Source organism: Haliaeetus albicilla, chromosome 8, assembly GCF_947461875.1.
Source record: "Haliaeetus albicilla chromosome 8, bHalAlb1.1, whole genome shotgun sequence".
NCBI classification, from domain to species: Eukaryota; Metazoa; Chordata; class Aves; order Accipitriformes; family Accipitridae; genus Haliaeetus; species Haliaeetus albicilla.
The window spans coordinates 40,058,377-40,081,258 of NC_091490.1; the positions used below are offsets into that span (position 1 = coordinate 40,058,377).

General features: G+C 41.4%; 1 protein-coding gene across 6 annotated transcripts in view; it reads left to right on the forward strand.

The window, feature by feature from the left end:
* DOT1L (DOT1 like histone lysine methyltransferase) overlaps positions 1-22,882 on the forward strand; it is a 77,628-nt gene that overhangs the window by 43,132 nt on the left and 11,614 nt on the right. For 4 of the 6 annotated variants that reach the window (XM_069790140.1, XM_069790141.1, XM_069790145.1 and 1 more), the window contains exons 11-27: positions 2,582-2,688; positions 3,714-3,755; positions 5,269-5,352; positions 6,077-6,311; positions 6,758-6,871; positions 8,359-8,450; positions 11,305-11,406; positions 11,999-12,136; positions 12,786-12,911; positions 13,752-14,233; positions 14,491-14,614; positions 15,413-15,559; positions 16,947-17,073; positions 18,497-19,110; positions 19,831-20,036; positions 20,818-20,882; positions 21,361-22,332. In XM_069790140.1, the coding sequence (XP_069646241.1) occupies positions 2,582-2,688; positions 3,714-3,755; positions 5,269-5,352; positions 6,077-6,311; positions 6,758-6,871; positions 8,359-8,450; positions 11,305-11,406; positions 11,999-12,136; positions 12,786-12,911; positions 13,752-14,233; positions 14,491-14,614; positions 15,413-15,559; positions 16,947-17,073; positions 18,497-19,110; positions 19,831-20,036; positions 20,818-20,882; positions 21,361-22,332 (3,777 nt within the window). The remainder of the gene's footprint in view (positions 1-2,581; positions 2,689-3,713; positions 3,756-5,268; positions 5,353-6,076; positions 6,312-6,757; positions 6,872-8,358; positions 8,451-11,304; positions 11,407-11,998; positions 12,137-12,785; positions 12,912-13,751; positions 14,234-14,490; positions 14,615-15,412; positions 15,560-16,946; positions 17,074-18,496; positions 19,111-19,830; positions 20,037-20,817; positions 20,883-21,360; positions 22,333-22,882) is intronic. The other 2 variants (XM_069790143.1, XM_069790144.1) reach the window with 2 other exon arrangements.

The window sequence follows — 22,882 nt, forward strand, 5'->3', positions numbered from 1 at the left end:
TGCTGCAGTGACTAACTTGCATGCAAGTTCCTTATACCGTAGCTGTCTAAATTTGGACAGGTAAATCCCACCAGTCATGATTTGTAAGGCTTAGAAGCGGAAATGTTCAGCTTTGAATGCCTTGTCTTATGTACTGTAAATTGATCAAACAGACCTATCCCATAAACACCCAGTTGCTGTGCCTGTTTTATTGCCAACAAAGTTTTGTGTTTTTCTTCTCTTCTGAACATAGTAGACTTGATATTTGCCAATGTTGTCCTTTGCAAGTATGTGAACTGCAGTTTAATGAGATTTTGAGATTACTAACACCCCGTGTTGTTGGTTTTGCTTCTGACCTTTTTTCAATTTTTATTGTTGAAATTTTTCAAGCAAAAGAACGATCCAAGCTGAGTTTTACACATTTATCGTGTCCAGTGCAAAACATTCCCTAAATTTAAAAAACGCCTTATTCCCCTCCATGTGCAAACATGGCAAGTAACATACTGAGTTACAAATCTCAAGCTGTGTTTTCTGTTTTTGGCCTGATATGGTAAACTGCTTTTCAAGAATAGTAATTTGAAGACTGTCATTAAGGCATTTCACTGAAATGGTGCCATTGTGAGTTATTTTTACTAAGTTTGAATTGTTGTGAATGTCCTGTGCATCAGACACCCAAACCTGCCCTTCTCTTTCCTGTTTGATATTCTTCTGTGGCATCTGATTGTTTGGACCTTATTAACCATTGGGTCCTGGCTTGTCAATCCTTTGTAGGCATGTACTTGAAAATAAAAGGAAAAAGAGGCAGAATGGTACTCCTGGAAATCCTCAAACCACCAGAGAGCTGAGATCAGTCTGTCAGTTTGCTAATAAGACAAAGAGCGCCTAAGTAAAGCCTAGTACCTCTTTTACAGCACACTAGAACTAGATGAAATACAAGAAGGCACTTCTGAGGTTTCAATTAGGAGACCTGCCTGTGTAAATAAATTTTTTTGGCCTCTCAAGCCTCTCCTTTTCCTGGCTTCTGACCATTTTGTTATCTCTCTCTTTGCTAGGTTTGGGAGACTGCAGTTGTTAAAAATGTGGTGCGGAGGCAAAGGGGCCAATGTGTACTACTTTTTTCACCTAATAAAAACCCGAATTATGACTATCAGTTGAGCTAGTTCTTTATGCTATTTCAGCTTTCACCCCAGTGTGTATTCATTGGGAATGTTTTCTAGGATGCTGAAGTTTTATATATCAACAGTTATTTAATGCTTGATGTGAATGTTGATGTTAAATTATATAGAGATAGCTAATTAAGATTTGGGTGAATGAGATCTCTTAGCATAAGAATAGATAATAGCTTCCACTAATAGGAAACTCTTCCAGGGATTCAGATAAGAGGTCCTGAAAAGAAATTACCTACAAACAGTGGGGGAAAATTGTGGGAATAAATTTTAGGTCTTAATCCCATTCTGTGACCATGCTGTATTTGGGAAATAGCAATATCAAATGAACATGCATGGGATGTGCTAGGCCTGGGGCTTGTTCCAGTCTTAATGGCCTGTTCTAAGTAACGCTTCCAGGGAAATGTCATCTGCTTATAGCTCGTGGTATCAAATGTGGCCAATATCCTTCACATGCAGAGAAGGTGATTCACTCTGCTGTGCTAGCTTTATGCTGTTGCCCTACAAGGTTTTTCATAATACTTTTATTCAGCAGGGGTTTTTTTGTTCCTGAGTATGATTTGAGTCACCTGGCTTGCCTGTCTATCTAATGTTTTGATCTAAAGTATGAACAGTTAAATAATTTAAAAAATACAGTGGAAAAGATAAAGCTTTAAGAAGCAGGCAACCTTTTTTCTCAATACCATTTTTGTCCCTAGTAGTTCCATCTGGAAAAAGAAATGGAAACGTGGAAAGAATTGGGACAAACCAAAACAAGTATTAAAATGTGGTTAAAATAGTGGTTGACGTTGCTGAATCCTGAACCTTGCTTTTTGACTCTTCTGGGTAATTTTCTATTTGATTAGAAGTGTGCTGTAATTCCTTCTGCAGTGATGCCATTCACTCAGTGTTCAGTGGTTATGGAAATGCTTAGACACATCCCATACCTATTAATTCTAGGGAACAAAACAAATATAGGCAAGAATGCAAATACAAACCATGTTTGTCCCCAGTCCAAATATAGTGCAGTTACAGTTTACATGGGTTGGATCTAATGACATTCTGTTACTGGTTCTGTCTAATTAAATCCTGCTTGTTACTACAGTTGTGTTGTTGCTGGGTTCCTTGCAAATGTTGTCTGAGACACAGGAAAGTTTTGCTTGTTAAAAGCTTGCACTAGCACATAATTTCACTGTAGAATGGCTGACTATCTCTGAAGAAATGAAAAGTAGATCTTCCAAATTTCTTAAGTTTTCTGTAGGGTGCAAGTAGCAAGAGAATAAGAAATTGCTTTTTAAACTCACTGCAGTGCTTTCTTCTAGGACATTGCTGTCTGAATACAAAATTTCTTTTTGTTTTGAATATGACTTTACTGTTGCATGGCTAGTTTCAGCTGAGTAGAACTGAGCGGCAAACTGGGCGAGCTTTGGTTCCCTAACTGGACTTTCTTCCTTTAGATATTGGCACTATAATGAGAGTTGTGGAACTATCACCACTGAAAGGATCTGTGTCATGGACCGGGAAACCAGTTTCTTACTACCTGCATACTATTGACCGAACCATAGTGAGTATAAATACAGGCCGGTAAATCTCTGGCTGCTTTACCTGCTCTGGAGTCAACATGCCAACTTCAGTTCCTTGTTCTTGGGAACTGTTTTCTTATTCTTTTGCATATTTACAGACCTGTAGCATGCCTAATTGGAATAGGTGCACTTCACCAGTTACCTGTTCAGTCTAGTTGAATATGCAAATCACACTGCATGGGCTAGCCTTTGGCTGCTTCAGTGCAACGTGTTACACAGACAGTGTAATTATGGACAGTACTATGGTAGTCTGTTAATTTGTTGAAGGTGCATAGATGTACAAGTATAATTCCTTCTCATGCTCCAGAATATGCAACTATGCAGAATGGTGGTCTTGTGCTATAGCTTCCACACTGAGTAAAGACTGTGTGGGTCTTTAATTCTTCAGTTTGTTTTGTTGTGTACAGACCATTTCATTCTATCATATTCAAGCAGTAAATCTCAATTTTTGTTGAACTTTCAGTTGCTGTAGAACCAGCCAAAGCTCCATAACAATGCTGATGCATTCACAGTTTTTTTTTCTTTTTTTCAGTGAAGGAAAACAGAAACAACTCTGTAGAACTGTAAACTTTTGTGGAGAAATAGTTTATTCCCACACTGAGTTTATGCAATATGATAGTAAGACTATTTTTCTAAGTCTGCTGTAGTCTAATAATGCTTTTGTTAAAGAATATGCTAGAGTGCAGATAAATATTTTAGTGGAGTACAAGAGTGAAGTAGCTTCATTATCATATATCTCCACTCAGCAGAAGGTTATTTTCAAAGCTTTAAAACAAGGATAGGCAGTGTTGAAGATGATGAAACCTTGTTGAGGCTTGGATTATGTCCTGCTATACAACATGTCTGTGTCGCTAAAAAGAATGAATGTAAATGGCTTCTTGATGTAGCTTATCAGAAGAAAACCAGTCAGAATTTCTGCAGTTCTGCATTTGTCTTAAGCTAATATTTTGTTCTTGTGTATTCATCTGTCATGACTTTGAAAATGACTATCTTTTTCTATTTTCAGCTTGAAAACTATTTTTCTAGTCTCAAAAATCCAAAACTCAGGGTAAGTTTCAGTCATTTTCTGTAGAAAACTCGAAATAATGGAGCAGCCACTATGAGGAATTTAGTCACTTGTTAAAGATGTACAGAATTGATCGAAAATCAAATTTTCTTGATAAGCAAGGAACACGGGCATGGAGCTAATTGAAGTGAAGCATCATATGCCATCAAGCACTAATACAATCATGTTCAAGAGCTTTCTAATAGAGAATTAATGGGGCAGCCGCAAGGTGTTTTTCCCTTGCATTGGAGGTCTATAAAGAGCTATTCATTCATTACAGAACTGAAGTTAAAGAAAGACGTGACAGTTTGAATCTGTCCCAGTGTTCGGCTGCATAAAAATGAAGCTGAAGAGTGCTTTGAGATGTTACTTGTGGGACATGCTATCTGAGACATGAAATGTGTTGTCAGTTGCTGCAGTCTGTGCTATTACATGTGGCATTAAAATGCCAGAGGATTTTTGAGACTGTGCTGGGCTGTATTAATCTGAAATAACCGATGGGGCTGGTATTCCCAGTAAGAGAATTAAGTGAGGCCAGTTCATTTAAAACTTCAGGAGAATGTTCATCTTCAGACTGACTTGCTTAGTAAGTGTTGAAAATAGACTAAAGGTAGCTTTGAGAGTAGGTTATTTCAGGCTGCTGAATTCAAACTTGGGAGAAAAAAAAAGACTTATTAGACTCAAAAGAAAAAATGCAGGGTGGCATCCATGTACTTCTGAATTTCCCTGTGTTTAATGGTGAGGCTATTTAGATCTGCCACTTATACCATCTAGCTGATAACTTGCTTAAATTGGAGAGGTGTTGGAATTGCCAGAATTCTTATGCAAATTAAACCTCATCTGGAAGGTACCAGAAAGGCTTTGAGTGATCGCTTTGAAATTTCCTGCCCTTCCTGCCTAGTAGAAAATCAAGTTTAAAAGTTGCTGCTTTTGTTTTTTTCAGTCTCCTCTACAGACTTGGCTGAAGTTGAATTAGATGATGATTAATAGCTTTGCCATTTCAAGTCATGTAAGATTTTTGAAGTGTTGTAGCAACACATGAAATGTTGGGGATATATGTAAAGCTATTGACATATTTAACAATTAAAAAAAACAAACCAAAAACCTGTAATACCAGTGTGTGATCTGGGGTGTGGGATTAGGAGGGGCAGAATAAGGGAAGAGGTTGGGGCTTAATCTCCTTTCCCATGTGGCTGCACGTTTGAAACCCATTATAGTAGGTAATGCAATACAAAAGGGTGACTTGCACTTACCTTCCTTTTCCCACTGAGTATTGCCTGAGGCAGGGTAAGGTTTTTTGTTTTGTTTTTTGTTTTGTTTTGCCGCCCCCCCCCCCCCCCCCCCCCCCCCCCCCCCCGCTGGTAACAAAAGGTTTTTGGTTTTTAAATAGGCACTGTACAATACGAGCACTTACACCTAGCTCTTGTGGAAGACTAAGCTGGGAAATACAGTGGTCTGTATTAAATAGTGATAAACGTGTGAGCAAATTATTAAGTCTTTTAAAACATTTATCCAGGAGGAACAAGAGGCAGCTAGACGTCGTCAACAAAGAGAAAGTAAGAGCAACACAACTACTCCAACGAAGGTTCAAGAAAACAAGGTGAACATTCTGCATTTTCGTAGAGTAAATGTGTTTTCTCCTTAGCTGTGCATGAACTCATAATCTGTGTCAGGAAAAGCCTGATTCTGAGGGAAGATTGACTGTGTTTGTTCTGAACACGTAAACTGGTATAGCAGTTGCTGTGGACAAAAATATGACGGAGTGACTTAATAAGAGCTGCACTTGGGAATTGCACCACTAATTCTGAAAAAAAGGTATTGCAAGATGAATAGTTGGTTGTCCACCCTTGCTTACCTTCAGCACCATCTTGCAGAGCTTTCCCTGAGTCATAACCCATTAAATGGAGTTCAACGTGTGCTGAGTCTCTTTTGCAAAGACTCATTTCCTTTCTCATTCCCTTGCATAATACTGTTAGAAATGCAGTGACTGTTCATGCACAAAAATATGAAGTACTGACTTTTTAATGAAATTCAGTTGAAGAATATAGTCAATACAGGCTGAATAATCAGCTTTTCTTAGACAACAGTTACAAATTTCCTTTTCTGTAATGACTAAGTCCAGAAGAGAATGAGCACAACTCCTAGGGTGTTTGGGACAGCTCTTATCCCAAGTAAGTCTACTTCACTGGCAAGTTATTTAACTACAATGCATCAGTTTCCTTTCATAAAATTATTAAACAAAGTTATTAATGCTTGCTTAAAAGGAGTGCTGTATAGGTAGGTAGAAGTGACTAAAGAGCTTTTGGCTTCTAAAAATCTCTTAGGATTCTGGTGCTGAAGAAGAAAAGGCTGCAGCAAATTCTGTTAAAAAGCCATCTCCCTCCAAAGCACGGAAGAAAAAGCTAAGTAAAAAAGGAAGGAAAATGGCAGGCAGGAAACGAGGACGTCCCAAGAAAATGAACACTGCAAATACAGAGCGCAAGACCAAGAAGAACCAAACTGCACTAGAACTTCTGCATGCTCAAACTGTTTCACAGACATCTTCATCCTCTCCTCAGGGTGAGTTCAAGGCTGGCAGTGGAAGAAGCTGCCTCTTGCCACGCGAGCCTAGATAAGTATCTGAGGCTCTGAATGTGTGCTTGGAGGTCATTCTTACTTTATTGCTAGATTTAGTTTGGTTTTGTGTCATAACTTCTCCCTTGCCACTAAAGCAAAACTCCTCTTGAGATGGTGGTATGCTTCTGTGAGAAGATGGTGATTGAATCTCTCTGTAGGTACTTGGCCAGAAGCTGGAGCTGAGCTGTGGCTGGTAGCTTATCTCTGCTGCTGCTGTTCTAAGGATAAATTGTAAATGTCCTTCCAAGCAATTTGTTACAGTGTGTTGATCTAGCTAAGTTACTGGATCTTGCATTGTAAATGACGTGTCTTCTAATGGTAAAGATACTGTACTTGCCAGAAACACTGACTTTCATAGACTGAAAGGTTGTCTTTGTTTATCTCTTCAGATGCATACAAGTCACCTCATAGTCCATATTACCAACTACCTCCTAAAGTGCAACGGCATTCATCTAACCAGCTACTGGTGACACCTACCCCACCTGCACTACAGAAGCTGCTAGGTAAGACTGTAATTTTGTCACTGTGTTTGTCATGGGAACCTCTACTTTGAGGTTTCTGAACATATGGTAAATCAAAGCGCTACTAATAGACAGCCACTATGGAAAGCTGTATATTGAATAGGAGAGGGGGACAGCTTCTTCCCCATCTTCCCCTGCCTGCCCCACTTCTACTGACATCACCATGAGGTCTCTTCTCTTGCTTGCTGCTGAAGTTGGTGTCTTGGTTTGCATTTTTTTTTTGACATTGTTTGAACTCTCGTTTGGCACAAAAGGAAATACGCTTGGGTTTAGCAGGAATCCAGAATAACTTTAAATAAATGGAAATGGCTAGTCAGAAATAACTTTATTTTAAATGAAACCAGTCTCTTATTTTTAAATGGTACAGTCTTGGGGAATGTCACTCAATTTTCTCTGCAAAACTTAGAGCAAAGTACATGAGATGCTGTCTGAGTTTGAGGTCACAAAGGTGGTGTGGTTGGAAAATAGGCTCCATGAGCAAGAGGTGATTTAAGGAAAAACTTGGAGAGTGTTTTTTTGAGCCTACTGGTTCCTTCCTTGCCCCCAACTGTTTCTGGCCTTTGGCATTGGGCATGAACCGGTCCAGGATCATCTGGGAATCTGATGTGATGTTCCTGTCTATGTAGAGACCAAGGGCATCTGTGATACCTTTAAGTCCTGCTCTCTTGCTGTGGTGTCTTACAGTTATGACTGATTTATTACTGTAGAGAAAGAGAGAGAAAAAGAGTGATTTAGAGGGATGTTCCATGTCAGGGGTGGTGGGGGAGTGGGTCGAACGACACTTGTCTGGAGAAAACCTTTCTGCAAAAGTCTGTACACCATCTGTTACATGTTTTGGCTGCCTCTGATTGCAGCACACTGGGCTTAATCATGTGGTTGGCTTTGTGATGAAAGGGCCCCAGTGGTGAGGGCTGGGGAGAAGGAAGGTTCATTGCATAATAGGAGACTGGAGATAGAAGGGCAATGACAAGTAAGCGCTCCTTGGAGGGTAGAGTAAATGTGGGTGTAGAGCTTGTCATCTGTCTGTGTGGAGGTAGGAGGAGTACAGCAAGCCCTGTCTTGTGGTGCTCGGAGGATGAGTGCTCTGAGCTCAGAGCTGGTTTTGGCTGTTAAGCTAATCTCTTTTATTATTTCTACTTACAGTGCATTAAAAGCCATTCAGCTCCTCTTTCACCATGCAAACACACCATTAGCACCCATCATCTTCCTCTGTTTTTGAATGTGTTGTCATGACTTCCATTGGGGTACCTGTTATAAGTAGCTAATGGATCCAAGAGTTCAGCTTGCATCAGAAGATGAATTTTCAGCATGCTCTAAATTGATCTTTAATGGCTTGGTCTAACTTACAGTCCAAATAAAAAGCAAGAGAGAGCAAAGAGGGGAGAGGTGTCAAGGGAACAAATAGGGGTAAATAGGAGCATTGCACTTACTCTCGCTTGAAATGTATCATCTCCTTATTTATTTTGCAGACTCTTTTAAGATCCAATACATGCAGTTCATGGCATACATGAAGACTCCTCAGTATAAAGCAAGTCTGCAACAGTTACTGGAGCAGGAAAAGGTAGGTCTCATTTTTAACATTTCTAAACAAAATTGCCAGAGTACCAGACTACTACTAGATGGGGGGGGGGGGGGGGGGGAGGAAATGCTGGAGATTGGAATTGTGTACACTTAACACCAGTGCTGCACCAGGCCAATTATAAAGATTCTACCAGAGTAATGCTTAGGCTGTACCTGGGGATTTTATTGCTAACTCTCTGTCAGTCTTTGTGTGCTTAAATTTCCCATCGGCAAACTGGGAGAGATGCACCTCCCCTCTTCCCTTTCGTGCCCCTCCACCTAATAAGACATACTTCAGTATGTCTGTTTTTTCCTCTATTCTGACATGAAGCTGTGTGTATCTATGCAAGAAGCTGGCATCTTGAACCCTGCCCTTTTCTCCCATTTGGGATTGGCAGCTACTTTTCTTCTCTAAATGTCTCATGGGTCAGAGGAGCAAGAGGTGGGAGTCAGCTTCTCCAGCAGTATGCACTGCCTGAATACATTCCTGCCCTCCACTTAGAGGGGCTTCCCTACATGGATGCATCCTGCAAGCTGCTAGTCAAACTGATCTTAGGTAACTAAACTGTGCTTACTCTAGGTAAAGATTGTAGCAACTTTGAATGAGGACTATCTTGAAAAACACAGATACTAATTGCTTGGAGCTGAATATTTTGGTTTTTGACATCTATTCTTTTCCCACTGTAGGAAAGCCTAAATGAATTGAGTACTGTAGCATCAGGATGGCTCATTAAACTTGTAACAAATTGAAGTATGGGATTAAAAAAACCGAACTGTCATCACTGACTTAAGAGACTTAATGAAGCATCCTTAGTATTGATTATCTTAATGTGTTAAGATTGCACTGGTGGGCAAAGTGTAGATTTACTAAGTTGTGGGTTGAAATACATGGAAAGGTGAAGAAAATCCTGCAGCTGTGAAGTGTGGCATTGTTCTCTGCTATGGAGCCATTTCCCCAGCAGAGGGAGGAGATTTACCGCCTAAACACTTTTTCTTCTTGTATTGCTTTACCTCAATTATGAATAATTTAATTGCTTTATAAATTAGCCCTAATGAGAGAGACTGTGCCTGCTACTTCTATGGAGGAACCTTTCCCTGTAGAGCTCAACAATAATCTTTAACTTCTGGCCAGTTCCAGCTTTTGGTAGCCCCTCTGGAGCTTTCCTTTGCTCTGTGGCCTTTGCGAAAGTCTCAACATAAAGCCATATCATTGTTTTATGGGGTTTTCCGTAATGGGAACTCTTTTTGCAGATGAGAGAGGCTAACTTGTGCCACCCTGTTCATTACTGGTTGGTGCTGAGGTACTGTTCATGCAAACCTTTTTTCTACGGTTGTTTCCATTTGTTTTCACAGTCAAACAGCACTCTGAATTTTCAACTTTTTCCTTAAGCAGCATATTTTTCTGCTTGTTCTGTACTTGTCAGGAAAGTCAGCATAAAGTTAACTTACCTCCTTGCACAGAAAGTAGCGTGAGAAATGATAGTATGCAAGTATTGTGCCGTACACTGAAAGCATAAATTGAGAGTGTGGAAAAGTAATCACTTTGTGTTGGTGTGACAGCTGTTTCATACTTTAAGAGATTAAAATGAGGAATTCAGTATGAATTTTTTTTTTTAATGGAGTGTTACACGGAGAGCATGGCAAGTTAAACTTCACAAAGGCAGAAGCAGAACTTTGCTGGATGAGGTGCTGTTTTATAGTCTATTTAATAACTCCCTCTTACATGAAGGTTTTTCAAGTACAAGAAAAATGTTTCTGTAATATGATTTTAAAATAAACAAGATGCTGTGAGCTGCTAGTTCACCAGATTACCCTTAGATGGTGCTGTCAGCTCCTCCACTGCTTGTGAAGGTTGAATGAAATGACTGATGTTGAAAGCATAAATGTTTTTTTCACCATCACCTATGGCAGTCCGTTTAGCATTGCAGTGACTCAACTGTTTTCTTAAGTTGTTGGCATGAGAGGCAACAAGAACTGTATGCCACGTCCTGTGTTTTCTCGCACTGCTGCTTCCCTGCTTGGAAGATCAAGGTGCTTTTTGCCCTTGTCCTCCACTTTTTCTAGAGTGATGGCTCGGTTTCTGCACCATTCCCATTTGGCCTCAGCAGCAAAAGTTGGAGAGAAAAGTGTAATCTCCAGAGTTCGCTCTTCTTGCTGCACTCATCTTTCAAGTGGGAACTGAATAAATGAGACTCTTTAGCCAGTCCTATCCTTGCCCTTTGCCGCTCACATAGTGCACGACCATGAAATGAGTAAGCAAGTATCTAGTTAAGGAATGTTAGGGGCAGGAAATGTTCTGCGAGTGGAAGGGTTGGGTGGCTTGCTGAAGTAATTTTGGCATTAGAAGTACAAGTGGTTTGGCTTATTTATGACTTTCTTCCTACCTCTCCCAGTGTCTTTTCATTTACTGCATGTCTTCCATGGGTATTGTGTAGGAAAACTCTGAATTGGGACTCTGGAGATTTAGATTCTGCTCCCAGTTTAGTAACAGATTTCATACAGCTAATCTTTTCCAGTTCCATTTCTGCTCTGTAGAATGTGATTATTACTACTTCTTTACAATGCACTAGGAAGATAAAAATGAATTTTTAAGACTGTCCTGATTGTATTTTACCATATAGCAGAAAAAACTACTTAAAAGCTCTTTTCAGCTGACTTAACTTCACCAAGTGTTGAACACTAACAAATAAAGTCTCACAGAAGTCTGAGATAGAGCTAGATTAGTTCATACATTGACCCTCTGAGCTCAGATTCACTCCCAGCTTGCTATACAAACTAGATGTAAACATCTTATTAAGATGGACCATGCTGCACTTGGTGCTAAAAGTGTATTTTCTCACTCTTCCCTCTTCCAGGAAAAGAATGCTCAGTTACTGGGAACAGCACAGCAGTTATTCACCCACTGCCAGGCACAGAAAGAGGAAATAAAACGTCTTTTTCAGCAGAAACTTGATGAGGTAGCCCTGATCTGGTAGAAGTTGATGCTTGTTAGTCATCTGCATGCAAACATTTTTGATAAAAATAAGTAAGACCAGAGTAGTCTCAGGTCTTCAGCCTCTGTTTTGCAGCAGATCATGCTAAATAATGTGGAATCTGTATCGCTCTTTGTTTATGTTTTATCTTCATTGTTGAAATTGTGTGCCACTCTATATCCAAGGGAAGGAGGTGACAGGCCACAGACACTGTGGTATTTTAGTAAAGGATGCATCCCCTGCTGGTTGAACAAACTGTTTTGCCAGGGCAAGTTCAGAAGCACAGAAGGAAATGTGGTGGTTCTCTAAAAAAATAGTGTTCTTATGGCTGGCAAGAAACTAAATGCTGTTTTTAAAGTTGAATTGCTGGAACACAGCTACAAGTGAGGTACTTTTGTCCTTCCTTGTTATCCTCTTGCAATGACAAAGTGCCTTGGAGAATGCTGGGGGACTTCCTATGAGCTGCATAGGTTCTGCAGATCTCCTTAATGTCACTTTTGAATGTGACAGTTGTCTGGAATTAGGGTGTCAAGACCTTATTGAATGATCTCTTTCCTTCTCACTCTTCATCTTGTAGTTGGGAGTTAAAGCTCTAACATACAATGACCTGATTCAGGCTCAGAAGGAAATCTCTGCTCACAATCAGCAACTGAAAGAACAGACGAAACAGCTGGAGAAGGATAACAGTGAACTCAGGAACCAGAGCTTACAGCTGGTGTGTACAATGCTTGTGCCTGAGTAGCAGGGTGATGCTCCCATTTATGTAAAGGAGGACAGGTCACGAGTTGAGGGCTGCCCCTGTCTTCAAGGTATCTTAACGAATGAAAGATCATACAACTGCTAGAGCTTCTCTTAACGGAGAAGAATGATGGGGGAAAGAATGCAAATGGTCCTTCTTCTTGGTGACCTTTACCTCTAAGCAAATGCTGAGGTGACAGTTGGCTCTGGCCTTGGCTGTCCCCCATAAACAGCTTTGCACCTGTATATGCATTTGTTGCTGAATCTGGATCTCGCTGGCCATGAAGTTTGTGTAGTGCTTGCTTTGTGGTAGCCATAACTCTTGTGGTGTTCATTGTGGTAACTCAAACTGTTAAGGTAGGTGAGGGGGAAATCTGGATGTGGAAGTGGGTAGGGAGGGTGAGTGATAACGGTTTCTAAAATGAACCAGGCTACCTCCTGCCACATTACCTGGGGACCACAGGACCATTTTGATGGCATTTGGCTTAAGCTGAGAGGAGTTTTCGATGGGCTAAGAAGCTTCTTGCATATATCCAGTTGAAAGGTGGCTGGCTTTCAGCTTGCACCTTGGCTGGTGTGAAGTGGTGAAAGTTGTCTTTTGATCTGTTTATCCTGTGTCTTTGCAGCTTAAGGCACGGTGTGAAGAACTGAAGCTGGATTGGTCAACATTGTCACTGGAGAACTTGCTGAAAGAGAAGCAGGCATTGAAGAATCAGATTTCTGAGAAACAAAAGCACTGTTTGGAATTGCAGGTAGAGAGCAAGAAACAAATCTAGAGTCACCAGCTTTGGGTAGCTCTTGGACAATGGGCCAGTTATGGGTATTTGACTAAATATGATGTTAAAGGATAAGCTGCTTTTCTCCACCCCCTCCTTCCTCTCCCCCTTCCTCCTCCCTTTTTTTCCTCCCTTTTCTGCCCTTCTTTTTTTTCTTTTCCTTTTTTTTCCCCCCAGAGATTAAGCTTTCTATTAGAGGATTTTAGTAAACTTGAAGAATAAGGATGTAGATAGCTTTTAAAGGAAGTAGATGCTATGATCTGATTCCTTGGTAATGCTGTGGAAGAAGGAATCATGGTTTACCAATAAATATAATTTAAAAGCATGACCTCATGAAAAGAAAGGTCCTGCTTGTTTGCATGTGTGCTCTGATGTCTTGATTCAGGAATCGGTTCCCACAGAATGTCATTTACCTTAGTGAAAAGAAATTAAACTCCCGTGTCTGTAGAACTTTTCTTTCACTGTGAGATTAGCTCTAGAGCTAATCCAGCCTTTTGCTGGATGCCTTGACATGGAGTGACCGTTTCCTTCAATGACTGGCAATATTGAGTTACTCCATACTCTCTCTATAAGTTGGAGATAAAGATCTGAAAAGTGCTTTCTAAGAGTTTCTGAGCCATTTCCCTTACTTGTGCCTTTTGGTCTCAAGCTCAGAGCAGCATGTTGAAATTTGTTTCTCAAATTTGGGGTCAATTGTGCTGCTTTGTTCCTAGAAATGGGGCCACTTTTCCTGAGAAGCATATTGAGACAAAACTCCATAACATGATATAATTATTAAGTGTGGTCTTTAATCATTGTCCTCTTTTTCATTTAAAGATCAGCATTGTGGAACTTGAGAAAAGTCAAAGACAGCAGGAGCTCATGCAGCTGAAATCGTACACGCCGTCTGATGAGTCACTGTCAGTACAGCTACGCAATAAAAACCATTTGAGCCGTGATCCTGAGGCTGATCATGGCAGGTTCCAACTGGAGCTTGAATGCTCTAAGTTTCCTATGCCCCACATCAATGGCATGAGCCCTGAACTGTCCATGAATGGCCATGCTACTCCCTATGAAATTCATAACACCTTTAGCAGGCCCTCTTCCAAGCAGAACACCCCTCAGTACACGACCTCTCACTTGGACCAAGAAATAGTTCCGTGCACCCCAAACCACAGCAGCAGACAGAAGGCAGACAAGATGACAAGCTTGTCCTTACCTGATTATACCAGGTTTTCCCCAGCTAAAATAGCACTAAGGAGACACTTGAATCAAGATCATGGAGTCAATGGAAAAGCAGCAACTAATGAGATACAGAGGTAAGAGTGATCCTTTCCCTGGATGTGAAAGGAGGGGTAATTGCTTGTTTTAATAAGAGTGGTTTATTTGGATTGTGGAAAAATATTTTTGAAAGTGGAGGTTTATACACTTTTAGAAGTTTTGTTTCAAGAAAATCAGCAGTGCCAGCTGATTGGGTAAATGAGGTGGTACAGTGCCTTGATTTTGGTACAGAAACTCCTTGCAAAAGAGAAGTCATTAGCTTTTGTATTCTAACGATTGTACATCTCTGTTCCAGAGCTGACCATGTCAAAGAGAATGGCCTTACATATCCAAGCCCTGGTATTTCAAATGGCATAAAGCTGAGTCCTCAGGAAACTCGGCCCTCTTCCCCAGCGGCCTTACCAGTTGCAGGCGAGAAGGTAAGAGATCTGCTTGTGCTCAAGTGCAGAGATGTTACACCTGGTAGAACAAAGAAAAAGTTGGCTAAACTAAGGAGTGCAGGCATGTTCCTTTCTGTGGTCAGCTTGGCATGGAAAATACAGTAGGTGTCATACAATAAAAAGGAGCTGGCCAGAGGAGGAGAATACTGTGCTCATGAAAGATGTGCTTACCTCTGAGTTACTGGTTTGCATATGAACTGTGCCAGTAATGCAGTAGGACTTCTTTTTGGTCTGGTACATGTCTACTTGAACTTGAAAAGTAGACTCTTTCACAGTTAAAAAAATAAAAATAGCAAAAAATCGTCCACGTAGTTGGTCCAGCCATGAATCATGTCGGTGCTCATTTCAGAGCAAGCAGGTGCCTTCCAGTAGGAGGTTACCATGGAAATATTTCTGGCTACTACATCTTCTGCATACAGAGGGCCTGTACAAATTCTGTCAGATGAGTGCTTTTCACAGAGCTCTAACAAAGACACTGGAAAATGAGCTTGCCTAAGGCATCCTTTTCCTTATGCTTGGGGCCAGCAGTAGCTTTAATTTACATATTTCTATGCTGTTGGATATTGCTGTCCCAATAGTCTGGTGTTGGTAACAAAGCTGCTCCATGCATGCCCTGTCTTTGCTATATAGTCATCACTCTTTTTGTAATTCTTTATAAATGAAAGGGGAGGGGAGGATGTCACACAAAATATAAATGAGCAGGCTACCATTAGTTTAAGAAGTCTTTTCAGTAATAGCATGTGGTTAAGAACATTACTTTCTCTTTTGCATTTACAGGTTTTGAGAGAGAGAACCTCTGTGAGTAATGGAGAAACTATCACCAGCCTACCTATCAGTATTCCTCTCAGCACAGTGCAGCCCAATAAACTCCCTGTTAGTATCCCTCTGGCCAGCGTAGTCCTACCTAGCCGTGTTGAGAAGGTGGTGAGTAAGGGATTGTCAACACTTTCCATCCCTAACTAAAATCACACTGGGCAGTAATGGGGTGCTGTGCTGTGCACCAGAATCCTTAGTGGGTTGTGAATCTTGAATGTCTGATACTTCGGGGGAGGCTGCTGTTAGGATGCATCCTCTTGGCTCTTAGTCATTCTGTAGATTTTTCCTCATGTGTGTGCGGGGTGGTGGTGTTTCAGCCAGGAAGGAAAGTAAAGTACCTGCCTCAAGAGATCCTAGTCTTAAATATCTGGCTGGGTGGAAAAGGCGCAGAGTCTGAGAGTCTGTGGCAGTGAAAGCAGAGGAATCACACGTGTCAGTTTGTTCTTAGCCCCTGCTTTCTTGCATGACCCTGAGAGACAAATTCTTCTGCCTCAGTTTGGTCACCTCAAAATTGTCTATCTTTATTACATACGTGTGTAGGATGAACTTGAATAGCAACTCAAGGCTGTAATAACTTAACGTGTGAGTGACTGCTCTGTAGCAGCAGAGAGCAACTAGAGAACTTTTGGGGCCATCTCTTTTTGAAATCCTGATAAGTTCATGCCACACTCAGTGGTAGAGGAGTTTTAAAAAGCCTGGTCCAGTTTCTCATAAATGTGACAAAAGTGTTACAGTAGAGAACTGAGGAGTGTTTGCTGCTTTCACAAGAGCTGTGCATTTAGAATCCATCCAGAGATGCTTGCCTTACAATCCCATATTGGGAAAGCTGGAGTTGTTTCATAGTATTGAATCCATTATCTTTTTCCAGCTGTAGACTTTTAGTTGTAGCAGAACTACAGTCTGCCCAGCTCCAAGCAGAAGTCTTCTGTCCTCAGAGAGAGAGAATGTTAGCTCTGGATGGCATTTCTCACTTCAACACATTGTTTATTCAGGCTACCATTTCACAATTGTTCTGCCTGCTTTAGGAAAATACCGCTTGTTGATCGTACCCTTTGATAGTGTACAAGAGAACATAGGCTAATGCATTTCATGTTCAGTTTGGGGTTGTTTTGGGAAACTTCGTGTGCGCAGGCTTGGGGACATGATACAACCATTTGTTTCCTTTCTGTCTGCTTGTGAAACAGTGGACTGAGGCATTCATTCTCTGATTGCAGTGCTGTCCTGAGTCTAAACTTTCTGGGATGATCAGCCTGTTCTCCCTCTATCTGCATGGTATCTGTTGTGTGCTAGATACTATTGCAGTATAATTATTCACGGTATTTATTTTTGTCCCATAACATGCTGATCTATGTTTTTCTCAAAACAAGAAAAATCTAGGACGTTTAGGAAGTAGAGCCACTTTCCTTGTAGATCTACTAATGCATGTGAATTTTGTTTAAACTGTTGACTTTTGAGTATACTTCCTGTACTAAAATGCCTCTTTCTCTCCCCCCAGAGAAGCACACCTAGCCCAGTTCATCAGAGTAGAGACTCATCGACACTTGAAAAGCAGATTGGTGCTAGTTCTCATAATGGCGTAAGCAATGCTGCTGGAAACAAGCCACTGGCTTTGGCTACCTCAGGTAACAGCCTCGTGTATGTGAAGGTGCACTGTCTTGTTGTGACAGCACCCCCAAGTGCAGGCATCGGAGTTTTCTGAGCACTTCTTGTCAGGTCATTCAGGCAGTAGAGTGCTAGATAAACGTGTGTTTTGTAACAACACCAAAGAATCAGGGATGATGATGTTTTGAGACAGTACGTGCCTACAGCTTGGCTGCATTCTGGCATGAAGTACTGGTTTGACATGCCTTTGCCTGAACTGCAGCACCTTGCAGTGTAAATAGAAGAATTTACAAATGCAATTATTTATGTGGATTAAGAGATTCCTACCTGTGGCAAAGTGTTGCATAGCTATGCTATGAGCTGATGATCTGGCTTTAGAAGTTTTATTTTACAGGGTGGTGGAGGTTTTTTAATAACAAAATTAATTTCTTGATGTAGGTCACAATGGTGCCTCATGAGCAGTTGTAAAGGCACAAGTATCCGAGTAGGAAGAAAGGTCAAATGGGAGAGGGTAGGGATACCTTTAAGTGCAGACATTGCTTCTGAACTTGCTCATCTGCTGAAACTGTGGCCTTTAGCTATTCAGGATATGGAAATGTGGACCAGGAAAAGTAGGTTCTAGCATACAGAAGCTATTCTACAGCTGATCCCTCATCAGAGAGTGCACTTGTTCTTAATGTTTACCACCTCAAGGGGCTTGTGTTGTTTCTAGCATCTGTTTTGCAAAGAAGGGCTTGGCTGCAGTTTTCTATAAAACCAATGAAGTATTTAAAAAAAATCCGTGTTGTAAAACAATAATATGTTCCCTTCTACCCCCTTCATTTAGACAGCCCAGAGACAAGGCCTTACTGGAGCCCTAAACCTATTTATGATACACCGTGACAAATATGTAATTCCCTTTCCAAGCTTCCTCCCATATGGCATTCTTCTGTCACAATTTCTTTGAAGATCCCCTGTCACTTCCTAAGCCACAGCCTTTTGTTTAATTTTGAGAAGGAGGTGAGCTGTGTGGATGACAAAGTCCCTTCTTTTTTGGAGAAGGAAATGGACTGAATTTGGCTGTCTGTTTCCTTGATGATAGGAAGGAATTGAGAGTAGAAGAGCCCTGATTTCAACAGGCATAATAGTTCAAAAGAAACTTATACTTGAATTCCATTTAAAAATCGGATAGAGCATAGGATATCTCCATATAACACCTGAATTTTCCTGAACTGGCAAAAGAGTAGTGAAAAATCATTAAACCCTGACTGAAACTGTCAGCACACAGAGCCACGTTCTCAACTGCACTGTGTAAAAAGCAGCTGTGCAGTTTTCCATGTAATACATGGCCACTGGCTGATCTAATGCAGGTAGAGCTGAAATCACTCCCAGTCATCCCAGAAATCTAGCACTGTGAACTATCACTCAGCAGAAGCAATGATGTATAACTTTCCCTTTCAACAGGTTTTTCTTACTCTTCTGGCTCCGTGGCAGTCAATGGAAATCTTACAAACAGCCCAGCCCATCTTAACCATAGTGTTGATCAGGCAGCTCTGGACGACTCTGGGAGTCTGTTTAACTCAGTAGGGTCTCGGAGTTCCACTCCACAACATCCTTTGCTAATGATGCAGTCAAGGAACTCTGGGCAAAACTCCCCTGCTCACCAGCACTCAACAAGCCCCAGGTTAAATGGCACCTCCCAGAGCCTGGTAGGGGTATTGCAATATGCAGATGCTCAGAAGATGTTTGCCGAAGGAACAAAGGGGGATCTTCAGTCTGATGCAGCGTTTTCAGATCCTGAGAACGAGGCCAAGAGAAGAATCATCTTTACAATCTCTCCTAATACAGGACATGTAAAACAATCCCCTTCCAACAAGCACAGTCCTCTGCCCACGAGCGCTCGGCTGGACTGTGGCCAAGCACACGCGCAGGATGGGAAGAAGCGAGGCCGGCGGAAGAGATCCTCTACTGGGAATCTCAGCGGGAACTCCGGGGTCTCCCCTAAACGCAAATCCTTACCTACTGTGTCTGGACTCTTTACACAACCATCAGGTTCACCGCTCAATATCAACTCCATGGTAAGGGCAAAAATGAAGAGCTCTAGCAAGAAAGGCAGGCCTGGGAAAGCTCTTTGAATTAGAAATAAGGTTCAACTGTTCTATTCTTCAGCATACTTGCAGGCTGTTACAGTGCTAGTAGCTAGAATTGGTCTGAAGATCCTTTGTGAAAATGGCCCCTCTGAGTGGCGAGAGAACTGCTGAAAAGTTGGTGAACTATTTCTGTATAGGTAGAACATCTTCAGAGTTCTTTGCTGTCAGAATATTAAAAATAAAAATAATCTCTTCTCTTATGACAAAGAGCTTGTTTCTGCAGTGAAGTTGATTTTTAGGCTGTAGGTTAAATATTTTGAAAATAGTTTAAACTAAGATTGACTAAATAGTGTAAGAGTGCCAGAAGCATATGGCATTCTTGCATAATTAAGCCAGCTATACAAGTTGTGTTCATGTGGATCCTGCAATGATAGTTTGAAAAGAAACGTGATTATTCCATGTCTTCGTTTTTGCGTTTAAACATAAAATCAAAGAATGAAAATTAGATATTTTTCCAAGTTATATTTAAGCTTTCATGCCGGGTTCTAATGCAGGGTGGTGGAATATACCAGCAGCAGTGCTAAACAAGCAGCTGTCGGCATATCCTAAAGCTGAGCAAGTTAAGCCTGCTTTTAATATCCTTAACAAGATGCTTTGTTTCTAAAGGGATAGTCTCATCTGTAACTGCTTTCTTTCCTTCTTGCCCAGGTCAATAACATTAACCAGCCTTTAGAAATAACAGCCATTTCCTCTCCTGAAAACTCCCTGAAGAACTCTCCTGTTCCTTACCAGGACAATGACCAGCCCCCGGTACTGAAAAAGGAAAAGCCCCTCATTCAGACCAATGGCGTTCATTACTCTCCTCTAACATCAGATGAAGAGCAGGGATCTGAAGATGAGCACAATAGCAGCAGGTGAATACAAAGGCGTAGGTTTCAGGATGAGATTTCTCTGAGAGCTGGTAACGGTGCTCTAAACTGGAGAGGTGTGTTAAGCCTTCTTTGTTCCCTTTGCTTGGAGACCAATTGCATTATGCCAAGCCTCTTATACAGCTGAAATTGTGAATAGGGAAGGTATTTAAGAAGTAGTACTTGAATGTGGGGACCTACTGTTGCTGTGTTTGCAAGGCTGATGGAGTCTGGCCTCTGAAAGAATTAGTGTAGAAATGATTTTTTTTTTTTTTTACTATGTTGCTTTGTAGGAATACTGAGGCTGTGTGTACAATCTTTAACTAAGAATCTGTCTCCTATTCACTACCAGTTTCAGCTTGATTCAAAATTCTTCACTTCCTGCCCCAAACTGTTGATGTGTTGCTCTGAAAATTGAGTACTTGCTACCCTTTGCCTGCCTGTGGGGTGCAATTTTTTTCTTGTTTAAGGTGCTGGAAAAGTAACCACTATAGAAATGCGAGCAACAGCCTACTTCTTGTTGTGAAAGAAAAGCAACAATGAAGTCCTCTGAATGTGCGCTAATCTTGGCAAAGAGCAATAATTCTGTAATAGCTTCTACTTAAAGTTTGTGGTGGTTGTTTTTATGCTTTTAAGTTCCTTTAGTGTAACATACGGCAGTCTAGCTGACAGCTTTACATACTTTAGTCAACTGTTAAGACGTGAACATGAGGAAGATAGGTTATGAGGGTGAATGTGCAACCAAAGGTCTGCAATGAGAGCTATAACCTTTTTATTTTCCCACTAGAATTGAGAGGAAAATTGCAACAATATCATTGGAAAGCAAATCTCCACAGAAGACTGTTGAAAATGGTAGGTGTGAGGAATGTTTTATTTCTTGTAAAGGTTGGACTTGGGAATGGGTGTCTGCCACTGGCTGAAGTTGTTAGTCAGTAGCAGGCTTTTCTGTGCTGCTGAGGGGGGTGCAGTTTTGCCAGGGCTTTGCATAATCGTGATTAAGACAGATGGCTGATAATTGCAGATTTTGGGTCAGTTCTTTCTGTAGTCACAGGTCACCAAAGATCCGACCGTTTTTTTCTCAGACTCAGGATTTTGGGAGAGATCTGTAGTACAAAGACTAAGGAAAAAGTAGATCAGCGTTCTCAAACTTTTTCAGAGCATTAAACTAAAGTTTAAGGACTTTTAGGTGACTTCACAAACATTTCTGCCTTTGGACCAGAAATAGAATTACAGACTGATAAAATGGGGGTGTCGAAAGATAAAACCCAGTTCTTAATGAGCAGATTCAGCGAATGCTGTTTTTTGACTTATAAATTTTCTTTCAAACTAGGCATCAGCTTATCTGGGAGGAAACAAGCACAAAGCAACGAAAACATGAACAGCAGTAAATGGAAATCTACTTTTTCACCAATATCTGACATCAACCTGACCAAAACTACAGATAGTCCCTTGCAGTCGGTTTCATCTCTGAGCCAGAATTCGCTGTTTGCCTTCAGGCCGTCCTCCGAGGATAGCCTTGCCATCGACGCCAAGATCACAGCACACACAAGGAAAAGCATTGCCATGCCCTCGTCTGGGGCAGATGGGCTCAGCCCTAGTACAAATTCCACTAATGGGTTCACGTACAATGGTGGACTGTCAACTGACATTGGTTTACACAGCTTTATCGATGGTGCTTCTCTTCCGCATAAGGCTTCAGATGTGACGACTTCCAACTGCTCCCTGGGTTTCCAGTCGCAGCGAAGCAAAGATGTGGGGGTATCAGAAACAAATCCTTTTTTGAACAAGAGGCAACTCGAAGGCCTCAGCAGCACGAAAGGAGAAGACTTAAATCGGTCAGGGGTCAAAGGCAAAGAAATCGGTGAAATAAGCATTCGTACTGGGGGTTCTTCAGAAAAAAACTCTTTGCAGCATAACGGAAAGGTTGGCAAAGGAAGGGACCGAGATGTGGAGTTTAAAAATGGCCACAACCTTTTCATTTCTGCTGCTGTTTCATCTGGTGGCCTTCTGAATGGTAAAAGCCTTTCTACTGCTGTTTCTTCAGCAGGCAACCCAGCATCTTCTGTTCAGACACACCATCCTTTCCTAAACACTTTGACCACTGGATCGCAGTTCCCCCTCGGCCCCATGGCCTTGCAAGCAAACCTCAACTCGGTGACAAATTCCTCAGTATTGCAGTCCTTATTTAATTCAATGCCAGCTGCTGCCAGTCTGGTCCACGTGTCATCAGCTGCAACCAGACTGACTAATTCTCACACTATGGGGAACTTCTCTCCTGGGGTTACAGGTGGAACAGTTGGAGGTAGGCAGAACTCTTTCTCTGGTATAAGACAGGGCCTAAAGGAAAGTCTGACACTGCCTCTCCAGGGGTGAAACCCTTTCATTTCTGCAGGATGTGAAGCAGATCTGTCCCACATAACCAGTCTTCTCTATCTCTCGGAAATGCTAGGATGAGTTCAGTTCCCCACAGTGAAATCTCATGAGCTTTGTCTACTAGATGAGCTTGTTGTATCACCTTAATGAAAGAATACACCCAGACTTTGTGATTTCATAATGTATGCTTGTTCAGATGTTGCTGTGTTGGAACCAACTTAGGTCTGCCTGCAGGTAAAAGATTTAACTTGTCCTGGTACCAAGTTAAGGATCTCTAACTTGTCAACTTGAGTAAAGGTTGAGATTAGGCCTTGAATGGATTTAGCATGATCCAGGAAGAGCAAAACATCAGTGCCTCTTCAGAGGAGATGGTGTTGGGAATTGCGTAGCATTCTGGCTCTTGAATGGACACGAAGAGCATTTCTTTGCCAGGAAGGGCAATGCCATATGCACCTTGCACTTCTGGGATTCTGCACAGG